The sequence below is a fragment of the Cyprinus carpio genome, chromosome A10 (genome assembly GCF_018340385.1).
Source record: "Cyprinus carpio isolate SPL01 chromosome A10, ASM1834038v1, whole genome shotgun sequence".
Lineage (NCBI taxonomy): Eukaryota > Metazoa > Chordata > Actinopteri > Cypriniformes > Cyprinidae > Cyprinus > Cyprinus carpio.
In genome coordinates, this window is record NC_056581.1 from 12572163 (window position 1) to 12586289 (window position 14127).

At 37.9% G+C, this 14127-nt stretch overlaps 1 protein-coding gene across 1 annotated transcript in view; it reads right to left on the bottom strand.

The window, feature by feature from the left end:
• The window catches only part of LOC109068521 (UV radiation resistance-associated gene protein-like), an 88045-nt gene that overhangs the window by 38317 nt on the left and 35601 nt on the right, over nt 1-14127 (bottom strand). The window contains 2 exon segments of the mRNA XM_042765253.1: nt 11921-11943; nt 11945-12087. Of these exon segments, the coding sequence (XP_042621187.1) occupies nt 11921-11943; nt 11945-12087 (166 nt within the window).

Here is a 14127-nt window from a genome sequence, read left to right on the forward strand (position 1 = left end):
TGTGTTTTTAAGACTATACCTAAGGAATGCAGTTATAAGAGTCACATGATTGTGAACGTGCGACGTAGAATCATTCATCTTTTATTTTCACAAAACGGCTCAGTAGGAGAGGTCTTGGACTGTAACTGGTCTGGGGTCACACACTTTAGCCTATGGGCAGCAGACACCGAAACCCAGAGGTGTGAGTGATCTTCGAAGTTCCTCTGTAATCCGTGAGGACTTTTTGTCAGTAGCACCTGGAACTTGTGCTTTTAATCGCGGAAGAGTGGAGACAGACCCAGCAATTCCCTCAACTTCCTGTCTTAACAATTCTGTCTCTCATACACGCACACTCTCACATACCTCCTGTCTGACCGAAAGACCCAGGGGGGCATAATCTTGAAGCAGGTGCACACTTAAAACCCTCAAAACACACAAGCAAAAAACTCACAAACTCAATCATGTCACTCATATCACATAAAATCAAAAAAAGCAAAACAATGTAAACTGGTACATCTTAGTCCTCACAAACAACACCTAGTGAGCTTCCTCCCTTCCCAACAAAACAACACAAAAACACACAAAAAAATCACAAAAGTCTCAGATAGAAGAACACATAATATAAGAAACAAAAAAAACAACAAAATATGAATAATAACGCAAATATTGGCATATAATTATATAACATTATTTACATATAAAAATAATGTCACATTTAGAAATAATGTAAAATATCAGTATACAAAACAAAACATTTACAAATATTATAAACACTGTAAACATGCATTTTAGTTCAGGAACTGAACATTGCTTGGTTGCCAATCACATCCTCACAAGCCACATCTTACCACATATTCCATAGAAACAACCACAGTAAGCCAGCCAAAAATCACTCGCACACACATAAACTCAAGCAGACGTGCACACACACCGTCACCTAACAGTGATTAATGAGCACTCTCCGGTGTGTGTGTGAGATCATACTGCTGTGACTCTGGTTCACAGAGCACCAGGAATTCCTCAAGGGAATGTCCAGTCAAATATATTATAACAGAGCAACAGGAGGCAGGAAGAGAGTGTGCGTGTATGTGTGTGTGTGTGTGTGTACTTATGTAAAAAAAAATTGAATTCACACTATGTTTAAAAAAAATTGAATTCAGGTATCAGGACAGAAAAAGAGAGAAATGGAAAGGAAATGAGAGTGGTTTTTATCACTATTGGAAATATGAAGAATTACAGTGAGACCTGGAGGGAATGTTCACTCTCACATGGCAGGATAACACTTACATTCACCCCACACCTCACAAAATGTCACACAAAACAAGGCACACTGCAAATGGATGGGTTTAGCTGGATATCAGTTTTACAGTGACCCATATTGCTTGCTCGCCAAAATAGTGCTGGTGCTCTGTCTCAGAACAGGGTAGAACCATTGACTAGAGGACCAAAAGATGATTTAACTGAATGTTACTATATAATCTGCCCATAAAATAATCATAGCACACTGTCTTTGTTAACAAGTCGTACTAGTTTTAAAAACATAATTTTAAAATCTTGAAGAAAAAAAAATTAGTTACATTTTTTTTTAGATTTATTTAAAGATAAAAATAAAAAAGCAATGTATTGAGGGTGAAAAAAAGTAAGTTTTTTAAGTTACTCAAAACATTTTAAAATCTTAGTATTGTTTTAAAAATAAAAATGTAAATAATTGTTAATTTTAAGAAACTGCTTAAAATAAAACAAAAAATGTAACATTTTTAAACAATGTTAATGTAAAAAAATTGTTTTATAATTATAAATAAATATATATAGTTATTATAAACAATCTTAAGTCATTTAATTTTTAATACATAATACTTTTAACTGATATATATATATACATACATATACAGTGTGTATATATATATATGTGTGTGTATGTGTGTTTGTACTATATGTGTGTGTCTGAAGCCGACATTATATCACCCCTCACCCTCACCAACAGGTTTTAGGGCACTGTGGAGACAGTTTGTCCTATCCAGAACCTTATAAATCTGATGAACTCCTCTAATATCCTTAAACTTATATAGCAACTTTGCTTTCATCGTTGCACTACCTCAAACACAGGGGGTCACCAGTAGCTTTACTTTTCCAGTAAATGTTTGTGACAAGATAAAACAACCGCAAGAACAAGGCTCCATGTTTCCACAATTGCTGAAATTTCCTTCTGAAGCATGATCTGGAATGTTACTCAATAAAAAAAAAAAGGTTTTGATAATTGAACATGACAGTAACACACATTCTCATTCCCTTTTCTTCTGACGCTTTCCATCTTCTCTCCCTCACTCCAATGTAAAAAATGATTTATTCAAGTTGCAAATAAAACACGATTAGAACACAAAAACAAGTTTACTGGAGTATGCTTTACCAGAAAATTTTATTTTTGCTTCTTCAAAATTTCTTGTTTAATTTAATGCATTACTTGCCTTTTCTTTGTAATTGTGTAATTTACCAGCAATTTCTACGCCAAGTAATAAATTCAACACCAACTTTTTTTTTTTCAGTGCTTGTTTTTTTTGTGTGATATCATCAAGTTACTAAAAAAGAGGAGAAGAGAGACGAGACGGGTATGTACGATTACAAAATGCTCCTTTATGAGACCGGATATTTACATATACTTTGAGTGAGTGTATGTTTTGCGTGTTGCACCCCAAATCATTTCATGACCTCATGTTAGCACACAAGCTCTATGTTCTGTTTAACCACTCTATGACAAAGTGAGGGTGCTAAGCCAAGAATTGACCACGCTAAAGCAGACTCAACAAACTAATTGACCTCCTAATGCAATCACTTCTGATTTATCACATACTCACAAACAGGAAATCAGCTTCATTCAACAGTACATCTGAAGATCTTTTGTTACAAAAAAAAGTCCATCTTGAAATAAAATCATCTGCAAACATTATTTTGCAAACAAACATTCCGCACGCAAAAGCAATAGAAATGTTTCACTTAATAAATGGTATATGAGAAAGTTCAGATGGATTGCAAAATAAATAACTATAACATACAGTAAAAAGTGTTCCCTTCCTGTTCTCCAGCCTCATTTCTGGTTTTAATTAAACAGCTGGGGGGGGAAATGCAACTTGTTCTCTTACACCAGCTCATAAAGAAACTAAGACGACAGGTTAAGTGACCCACAAATTCCTTTTGGACCTTTTCAAGACAAACGCATACTTTAAAAGAGAGGCGTACAATGTCAGAACGGTTACAGCGAGGGCTATCGGCCATTAAAACAGCATTGCATGGCAGATGCTCAGTGTAATCGTTTCTATGATATTGGGAGTTACAGCTATGGTTGATTTATACAGCAAGTGCTGCCATTAGCGGTGACACTTTGGAGGCAGGTGTTTGTTTAAAAGCAGCTAGGTTGATTTATGACTCCCACGCCTGAAATTGCATTAAAAACACTGTAGTTATGGGGAATGTTCTCTATTTCAATGCCGAATGAATGAACAATGTGCACAGAGGGAACGCTGAAAGGTATGTTGCATATATGTGCAAACAGAAAAGAAGATAGAAGCCTGAGATTGAAAGAAAATGTGCATGCAAACATGTTAATACATAAATATGGGATGTTCACAAATGGAGAGAGAATATGAACCAGCACGAAACAGCGTTAGGATGACATGGTTATGTGCGTTTGGAGTATCAATTATTATATGTAAACAGGCAGGCGGAACACATGCGATCCATGCTTATGAATATAACACAATAGCACATCACATTTAGTAGCAGCTAAGAATATCAACAACAGTCCCTGGACTTATGCATGATCTGCTCCGACCACCCACCAAACGGCAGGCTGCTGCAGTATTCCCTTAACTCTCATCGAGGCCCAGTCGCACGCCAGCCGGATGCAGAGAGTGAAACTTCATAATGAAGATTGTGGCTAGTCTGGAAAACTGCAGCATGAGTATGAAAATTCTCAATCAAATACCAGAAGACCAAAGGGAGATCTGAACAACAATCAAAAGTTGGATAGGGAAGTTGCGTTGGTCAGTTTTTTCTAATGAAAATACAGAAAAGAAAATTTATATGAAGATCATAAGATCTAGGGATGCACCAATATTCATGTAAAATGTAATATTCATATAAATTAAATAATTTTAAACATATACAAAATTATTAGGGATGCACGATAAATATCTGCACGATATTTAATGCGCATCTCGTCATTAAAGCCGGTTCTGTAATCAGCGGTAAATCTTTGCACGTGCGTGCTTTCACGTGAAGCAGCATTTACTACACAGAGCCATTGTTCACTGACAATATTTATCATGCACCCCTAAAAATTATAAATAATAACCTAACTAGATATTGTATCGATATATTGTGTAGCCCTAATAACCACAACAAAATTAAGAAAATTGTATAATAATATTATATAATATTCATATAATCAGTATATTGTGCAGCCCTATTAAGAACGAAACATAATGAAGACCATAAACCTCTTCCAGACTGGAAAACTACTTAAGACCAACACCTAAGAACAAGACCATGTTTTAACAAACAAGATTGTTGACAATTTTAAGGAAAATAAACTGAGCAATCAAAATAAGCCATTTCAAATAAGATGGCTTTCCAAGCATCATAAACGGGTATCCCAACGTATACAAGTTCAATCCGGCTACTCAAAACATGCTCAAAGATGGAGACAATTTGGACCTGACGATAATAACAAGGGCTGAATGATTTCAAGAATGATGGAAACATGGCACGATCCACAATTCGAGAACATTTCAAAGATAGAGGGATAGAAACGAGCAGAAGACAGCCAGAGGGATGTATGCTTCCTCCATGCTTCTGTCTTTATGATGAGCACTTTTATCAACTTTCAGCCCCATCAAACTTCGTCCCTGAGGGGCAAATGAAAGACTGAGGAGTCTTTCCACTGTCTTCAGATGATATCAGCGCTTCAAGAAGTCATGTTATGAATCACACTGCTCACAAAATGCAATGGTTTGATTGGTATTTCTCAAATTTTTTGACATGTCTGCAATTAGAAGCTGCTCATGACATGCGTCCGGACAAGGAGGAACTAAGCTGTGATCCCTTCTAAGATGAAAATAAAATACAACCAGTCAACCCTAAAAAGAAAGTTCATCCCATCTGAGCAGACATCATCATAATAATAATTTTCCTTGCCTTTGAGCTCACGACCACCCTCTCTGGTCCTGGAGCCGCAGCTTGCAACTCCTCAACTCATGGAGCGATGTGTCAATTCCTACTTCCATTTTTATTCTTGTCATAAAATCCTTCTGAAAAAGTGGACAGCGCCATCATATAGTTCCCAATAAAAGCCAATATGAGAGGGGGGCTTGGGTTTAACGGGCCAATCTCTGGACTCCATCACCCAGAGTACATCTGGATCGCATCTCCAGGCCTCTCCGAGCTCTGCGGCAATCAGCCGTGCTGCAATGGGCTTGAAGTGAAGAAATGTGGGCGCAACGTGTTAGAGTCCGCTGCATTTCAAGAATGCACCAGGGGGACCGAAAGAAGCTTTCAAGAATGCACCAGGGGGACCGAAAGAAGCTTCCAAGATTGCAAAGAACATTATGGAAAAAGAACTGTGTATTTTGTGTGTATGAATTGTGTAGTGCTACATTAAGAGAAGAGGAGGGTCAAGGGATAGAAGATCAAATTGGTATAGGAGTAAAAATTCTCCAAACCGCATCGTTTGGTCACAGATGAGGCATCACAAGTGGAGAAGGAAGGAAGAAACTGTAGAGCTGCAGTCCAAGATTGTCTCACTGGGACACAATCGCTCTAATATGCATGGAAAAGGAAAGAAAGCAAAGGTCTGGGGTGGTGGTAGTTTAATGTTCAGAGCTGCTAACCTTAAGTTTACACCTTCAATCCCATGTAGGCCTGACCTTTGATCCGGAAAGTTATTGAGAGCCAAGTCCTGTCCGTCCCATTAGTGCATGTTAGGTCACATTGGATGGAAGTTTTGGCTAAATAAAAAGTAAAAGTAGTGGATAGAAGAGTGTTAATAAGAAGCAAAGAAGGCTGGATGTCGAAAATTATCATTTTATGGTTGAAATGGGATTCGTCAGATTTCATTTAAGAGACTGGAGGGTTGACATTACAGCGAATGTTCAGGTTTAATGGATGAGCCCTGCACAATTTAAGCAGCTGCAAAATCAAGTAAATACGGAAATGACTTAGAATGTGACTTTGGAATGTGGCCTGACACTATGAAAACAGCTAAAGGGACATACAGATCCACATAATAATATAGGGGGAAATACATGACAAGAAAACATTGGCTCTGTTTCAAAACCTGGTGTGCTGCCTTAACAGACTACTTTCTAGATATGCAGCATCATAACAAAAATGGAAACTCAAAAGAGAGTGATTTGGATACATACTGTAGGAAGCAACTCTGTTAACGGTCACACACACATCAAACAAATGCATGTGAAACAACACCCAACACTTCAGCATTACAACTGAGCTAACAATTTGATATTTCATCAAGCACAAAAAAAAATGATATCCACTCTGTCCACCATTTTGGATGCATTTGTTCAATTAAGGTTGTTGCAATGCATTGGGCAGGACCTCTAAAGCCCTAAAGTCTTCTGATTTCTTGCATCAAGATAACTACTCAGTGTTTTAAGCATTCTACCTTGATTGCATTATCCATAAAAAAAATAGTCTTAAATTAGCTTTCACAGAAAGCAGCCTTAATTTGCTGCTTATGATTTGGAACAACTTTTGCAGTGAGAGTGCATAAGATGCCTTAACATGATTTCAAGGTTAGGTAGTCCGTTCACTAGGATCTGAAACACAGCCATTATAATTTCAAAAAGTGATAGTATAGAAAAACAAGATCTCCAAATGCTTCACAGTTATGACACTGGGAATGTGCCTGACAGTTCTAGATCTCAATTAATGTACAAAGTAGGCTGGAAATTCAAGAATGTCTATATCAACTGTTAAGCTCTGAAGATAACATTATCATTTCAGTAAGTGAATGCATAGAAAAACAAGTCACATTCTTAATAACATCTCTCCAACATCTCATTAATCATGGATCAGTTAAGCCTAATCCTATAGAACCAGGTCAAAAGTGACTGGATATGGAAAATTATGGAATAATTCTTAATTTGAGTCCAGCTCCATGAGTCATCAAATGTCAAGTTCATCTAATAGGCTCTCATGGAAGGTTTCTGGCTCTATGATTGTACTTCAGTGACAAATGACTGATTATCATCACAGTACTCACACTTCACTCATCATTGTCCTGACAGCTTTATCATCAGATGGATAAATCTTGGCCTGGCGTGATCACATCAGTTCGATCTGTGTATACACATGCTGGGTGATCGGATGAAACCCTAAACAATTTGAGGGAGGTGAGGTCAGAGGTTGTTCCAGCTTATGGGCCACCTCACTGACACCTAGAAGGAGACTGGATGAAGATGATGTACAGATTGTGGGAACAGTTATGGTCTTGTTATGCACAATAGTAAGAAATGTCTAAAAACTGGAGATCAGAGGGCATAGTGATAAAAGATCTGAGCTGGTAACCGAAAGGTTGTGATTTTGACCCTAACAGGAAATCTATGATTGTGTGGCTTTCAGAATTGGACTGTGAATGAGTTTGAACTGAATTTGAACAGAGGTAACAAACAGGATGAACTACAATGTAAGGAAGTCAAAAACATTTTTAACTAGAAAAGCCAAGTTTGTCTTGTTTCAAAGTTTTGAGTTTGTCTTGTTTCAAAGTTTAAAACCTTCGAAGTTTGAAAGTTTCTAGAGTTTAGACGGAAAAATTGATAGAACAACAGACACAGACAGAATAAAAAACAATAGAATAATAGACAGAAGGACAGACAGAATAAAAAAATTACATATAGAAAACAAAATGTTAAAATGATAAACAGAATGTGATTCACATGTATTTGATTCGCTCAGACAGACAGAACTGAATAAGTCATAGACAGATAGACAGACAGAAAAAACAATAGAACAGAAAGACAGATCTGGTCAATTTCATTCAAATTCATGCTAATGAACTGAAAGGGAGCCAGTTCTTCAGTTCTGAATCTTGCACAGCCCTGCCTTCAACGCGCGCCTGTAATAAGTGTACTTCAAGTTGCTTTGGATAAAAGCATCTACTACTACTACAAATGACTACTTGCATACTAGAGCTCCAAAATGACAACCAAAGAGAAAAACTCATACAGTAAGTGCAGTTATGAAGACCTCTGGTATATCTTCCCAAACTGAAGGAGATTAATTGACTGCCTAAACTGCAGCTAGGAGAACACCCACTACACAAACCCAAGACCCTGCTATGACAGAGACAGACATATGAACCCCAGACCAACAGGCCATGAGAGAGATAGTGAAGATGATTTAAACCGTATTTATCAAGCATAAGGCTGACACAATGTTAAACAATGACACGTTGGGGCTGATTACAGCTCACATTGCTGTAAGTTTTGGTGTGTGGAGGTCACAGGGGTAAAGGTTGGAGCAGGGATAATAGGATCTGGTACAGGCCCGGCTCGTGCAGAGTTAATTACGAGGGCCACATAGGTCCCTCCGTTCTCCTTCTCCTTGTAACTCATAACTTAATGAGCTTTGGAGTCTGACTTCTGACTGGTTAGACCTTCATCTTCTCAGCGGCACCTGATTCATCTGCAAACACACATACATGGGGCCGTTTAAACAGCTGAGTGGCTTCACCCCCTGCTCAGCTGCTGCTAATGGTGGTGTACGTTCACAAACACACAGGCTGAGGGTCACGGAGAGTGTGTCCTGATTGTTGTTTGACTTTCATAACAGCACTGTCTCCAGGGAGTCTCTGTGACTGGCAGAGCGGGAGGTGGGCGGCCGAATGTACTGTAACCCAACAAAGTAAATCTTCTCTTCTCTGCCGAAAGATGGCCTATTGAGTTACATTCATGCAGCTGAAAATTGCAGAACATCTAGAGATGCAGACATTAACGTTGAACGCAACAAATCGGGACCCTTGGTGGGGGATGTCTGCGCTAGACATAACTGAAAATCAGAAATGTGCAAGGCCTAATCGGAGCCAGCCGCAGTCATTTCTACTGCTGGAGAACTCGACAGATAAATCAGACACTATTTTGACTATTTTTCTTAAATATTTTGTCTATGTAGAGTTGAGGATTAGCTAAGCGTCACTTAAAGTAGTGATGCTGTTAATTTAAAGGGATAGTTCACCTGGAAATAAAAATGTAGTAATCATTTACTCACCATCATGTTGTTCCAAACCTGTATGACTATTTTTATTTTTTTATTTTTTTGTGCGGAACACACAAGATATAGAAAACTGTCAAAAAAGTTTTCAACAAAGTGAGGTTATGAAAAAGATGGCAGAATATTTGTTTGGGGTTGAACCACATTACAGTAGCTTAACAGTAGTTCAAGCTGCTTACAAACTGATAGCTTTTAGTTGCATTTATTACAAAATGATGTGTAGTTTAATACAAATGCCCCAAGTTAAAATGTATTTAAATAAAAGCTAAATTGCATAATCAAAAACAATAATCTAAAAGTTTAAGATATTGTCCACGTTAATGTACAGTACAGTTCAAAAGTCTGAGGTCTGTATGATTTTTTTAATAAGAAGTCTGTTATACTCACCAAAGCTGCATTTATTTATTTTTATCAAAAATACAATAAAAACAGTAATATTGTGAAATATTATTAGAATTCATTACAACTTTTTTTCTATTTTAAAACATTTTTAAATGTAATTTATTCCTGTGATGCAAAGCTGAATTTCCACCAGCCATTACTCCAGTCTTCAGTGTTACACGATCCTTCAGAAATCATTCCAATAAGCTGATTTATTATTATTATTAATTAACCACAAGGTTCCTGTAGCACAAAAAATAGAACATTGTGCTAGCAATGCCAACATCATGGCTTTGGTTTTCAAGGAATGCATGAAATGAGAAAAACTGTACATTAAGTGCATGGATAAAAATATCTGCCAAACGCCATCGTAACAAATAAAAAGTACAATACTTGTTGAAAAAACAATCAAGTCATGCAGTTAATGTGTTTCCTGAGTCATTTCCGAGTACTTGTGCCAATCCCTAGCTGCAGTGTGATCAAACCATCATACAATAGGGGAAGAGCTGGCACAATCCAGGATTATTCTTTTACCTCCCCTCTCTCTTTTACCTCTCCATCTTCATCCTCCTCATTTATAAGCTGTTGAAATCAGCCATTAATCCTACATCAAAAGCAGAGAAAGGCATCTCGACCCCCGTCATTCAAAAGGGGGCCCATCTGATTATAACAATCCAATTTTATTGCGAGTTTCATTAAGGGGCTTTTTGCCACGTGTGGAATGCAGGAATGTGATACCACTCTGGGCATGTGCATCGCAGACATGTAATCAGCACACACCAGCAGCCTCGTTTCTTGGATCGCTCCTGCTTAGTTACAGCACCAAAACACAGAAAAACAATAATTTGAATGAGGTAGCCGGCGCTGTAATAGCAGTGCCCACACATTCTGGCATTAAAATGCCAAGGTCTTTGGACCCCAAAGGCAAGCCCGAAGAGTGTGCATCCATCTCCATGGCAACCACAGGATAGCAGGCACACAAAAATTCAAATTACAAGCATCTTAACACACGATAGGGCGAAATCACACCCTGAGGATGTAGTTTAACATGAAACTATGAAGATAAGGGGGAAATAACTGCATTCATGGCAGACCAGGCAAACATGGTGGTTTCAAGAGTTGTGTAAGAATCCAATTAGATGATGAAATGTTACTCTAGCCGCTACAGTCATAAACATAGACACAGAACAGATATCAAAGGTAAAACTGTTTACAAACAGATTTGGAAGTAGTAATGTGCTCAATATTGCTATCTCCAAATAACCAGAATGCACCTGTAACTCAGGGCTTCACAAAAATGTCATAAAAAAAACAACAAAAAAAAACATTTGAGTTTGGTTTCGGGGGGAAAAAATCTCTCTACCGTTAACAAAAGTATGGAAAAAAATTATGAGAATTATGAGATGTAAATTCAGAATTCAGAGAAAAAGAAGTCAGAATGGCTCAGAACTGCGAGAACGTTGTGAGAAACTCAATTCTAAGTTTATATCTTGCCAGTGTGACTTTTTTTTTCTCAGAATTGTGAGGAAAAAAGCCAGAACTGTGAGATAAAAAGGTGACAATTATTTTCTGTAGCAGAAAAGGGCTTCCATATAAAAATGACAAAAAAGGCCAAAAATATAAATAAATAAATAAATAAAACCAAAATAGAATTAAAAACTTTAAATATTACAAATAAAAAGCACATGAAAATGAATGAACTCTATGAACTCTACTAACATCTCAAGTCAGGAAGTTATGCAGCTTTGAAAAAATGTCAATTAGTAAGATACACAGAAATGCTCAAAAATAAACTTAAGACACCAGTGAGACCCTCTTTCGAGGATGTAATTTATCTCCAATGCTGCAGCAGACGTGGTAATCTACTGAGAGGGAGGATGAGATAAAAAGATGAAAGAAAAGAGAGTTAAAAAGGAATGGATGAAAGGGAGGCGAGGTGGGCACATGAAAGTCGGAACCCCGTGGCGTTTAAGTGGCGTTTAATCCAAGAAGGGCCTTAAACCTCCACTGAACACACATACTGAACCAGACAGGTGGACAAATTACACACGCATAAACCGCAGGTGCAAAAAGATGCATAAATATTCCCCTGTGTCAAGGGAAGAAAGTCTTTAGAGCGTAATGCATAAGATAAATCAACTGGTTTGATTTTTGTTGCTTTTCTACTGTCAACTATTAATAAAAAAAATACAAGTATATACAGAGCAATGAAAAATGTATTTAAATGAATCACTAAGCAATAAAACTTAAAGAATCTGAATAGAAAAAAAATTCTTACTCTCTCTCCTTCTCTGTGAGTTTTGTCAGTGATGGTGTCTTTGATGGAGGAGCGGGAACCCTTGTGGATGACTGGATACCTGAGTGGAATCTGCAGGAAGCTGGATATCTTCAGCACCAGGTGTGCCGTGTAACCCAGAGCCACCGCCAAACTCCCATCATCCTTTGCTGCAGCAAAAAGAGGAAAACAGACAAACACAGCAAATAAAACTCAAATAAGACAGGTGAATCTCAAAGAAAGTTCTGGGTCATATTTAACCACAGAAAATCAAAAAGGAAAGAAATATTTTATTTAAAAATGTAGATCTTTAAGATCACTGAACATCAGAGCCACTGAGGACGCAGTAGATTAGTTTTGATTTTGATGGCAACGCACCACGGAATACACAAAAAACGGAAGAGAGGGGTGGAGTGAACAGTAGCTCTTTATCATTTAATGACATGACATGAACAAGGTAAAAAGGTGCTGTTTTACACGACCATTGAGGAATTTTAACCAAAGTACGTTGCAGGCATTATACACACAGACCCTAAAGGATCATAACACCTTGTGGAAAATGGACATCTGATGTCCCCTTTAAGAGAACATTAAATAAATGTCACAATGCACAAAATATTAGTAATACAAACTGATCTTCCCCATTTCAAGATTTGTACATTCTGATTTAAAAGGATGAGTCACAACAATTGAAGTTCATTGACTCCAATCTGAGGTTATAAATCAGAGGCCATATGTTAAGTTGATGGAAGCTGATGAAGGCCATTCATTTTGTTCAGTCTCCTTAGGGCCCTTGAGTTATAGGGAGCCGCATAATAACCTAATACCATGCAAAACTTCAGTTCACCCCAGCGATGCCCTTTCCTGATGGGGTCAAACGCATCACCAGAGGCTAAAAGCGACTCTAAAAAAAACAAGGATCGGCTAATGCTAGTGTTCAGTCTTTAAATGTGTATAATCACACTGCGACGTGTGCATTTCCTAAATAATTATATGCAATCTAAATCACTCTGATGGCCCCATTATTGTCTGAACGGCAACCTTTCGGGGCATTTCTGGTAAATTCAAACAAAAAGCCCAAATGCCAAGCAAAAAATATTTGGTTGCTGAGCAACTGGAAGGACGACTCTTAACAAGTAGACTTCTTGTGCTTTATCATAAACATGCATCCAAACTACATTTCCCAGAAATCTCTGCAACTACACGTGCTCCACTCTACTCACTACGTTTCAGCTAACAGAAGGTTTCCAGGCTAGAACAGCCACATATTTCCAAATGAAAACAACACACTGTAGACACAGACCATATCACTTATGGAAAGCTGTGTGAGATTTATTTTGTATAATAAATTGTATATGCATACGAGTTGTCATTTTGTGCTTTCAAAATGCATGAGAAAGTGTGCCAAGCAATATGTGAAGGACTGCATATGCATGTATGTGAATATGTGTGTCGTTGAATGTGCGGTTCAACCTGGCTTCCATTAACCTCTCTGTTCTTTTGAAGTCATGCCTTCCTTGCCTGAAAAAAGCCAAACCTGATTCCCTGCGACACATACAGTGCTGCCTAAAGGACACATGGGAAATGAGATGAATAACTCTCCCCACAGCCAGCACAACAAAGGACATCACTTGTGCCCATCAAACACAATTCATTCTCCTTATTAAAAACCCCAAAAGCCTTACTATAGGGAACTGGGAGATAAATGCCCTAATAAAATCCTTTTCTCTTATATAATGTGAGAAGTCAGAAGGTCCGACAACGGTTCTTGCTGTGTGAATAACTGACTAGAGTGATCTCACTCATAACCACAAGTTGAAGCGTTCCATGGACACGAGGGCTCCATTGATCAGAACAGAGGAGGATGATTGATTGATGGCCTGGAGCCTGTGATCCACAGCCAGACTAAAGAAATCCAGAAATCAAGGGAATTGCAGCCAGTGAAGCAGAACTGACTGGGGATTCAAGAGCTCCTCTCCAGATGAGTTTAGACTTGCTGTATCTGATTCTGATCTGATTTAATTCAGAGAGTGACAGCACTAAAAACAAAACACTGGTTTAGGTCCCTCCTTCTGCTTAGTATGCTTGGAAAAATGTACTCTCTATTTTATAGAACAGAGAATGAGGACTCATTGGACTGACTCAAGAGAAAACAAACACTTCTTGGCATGACTGTCGGCCTAGCCTATAAACTCAGAATGGCAAAATAA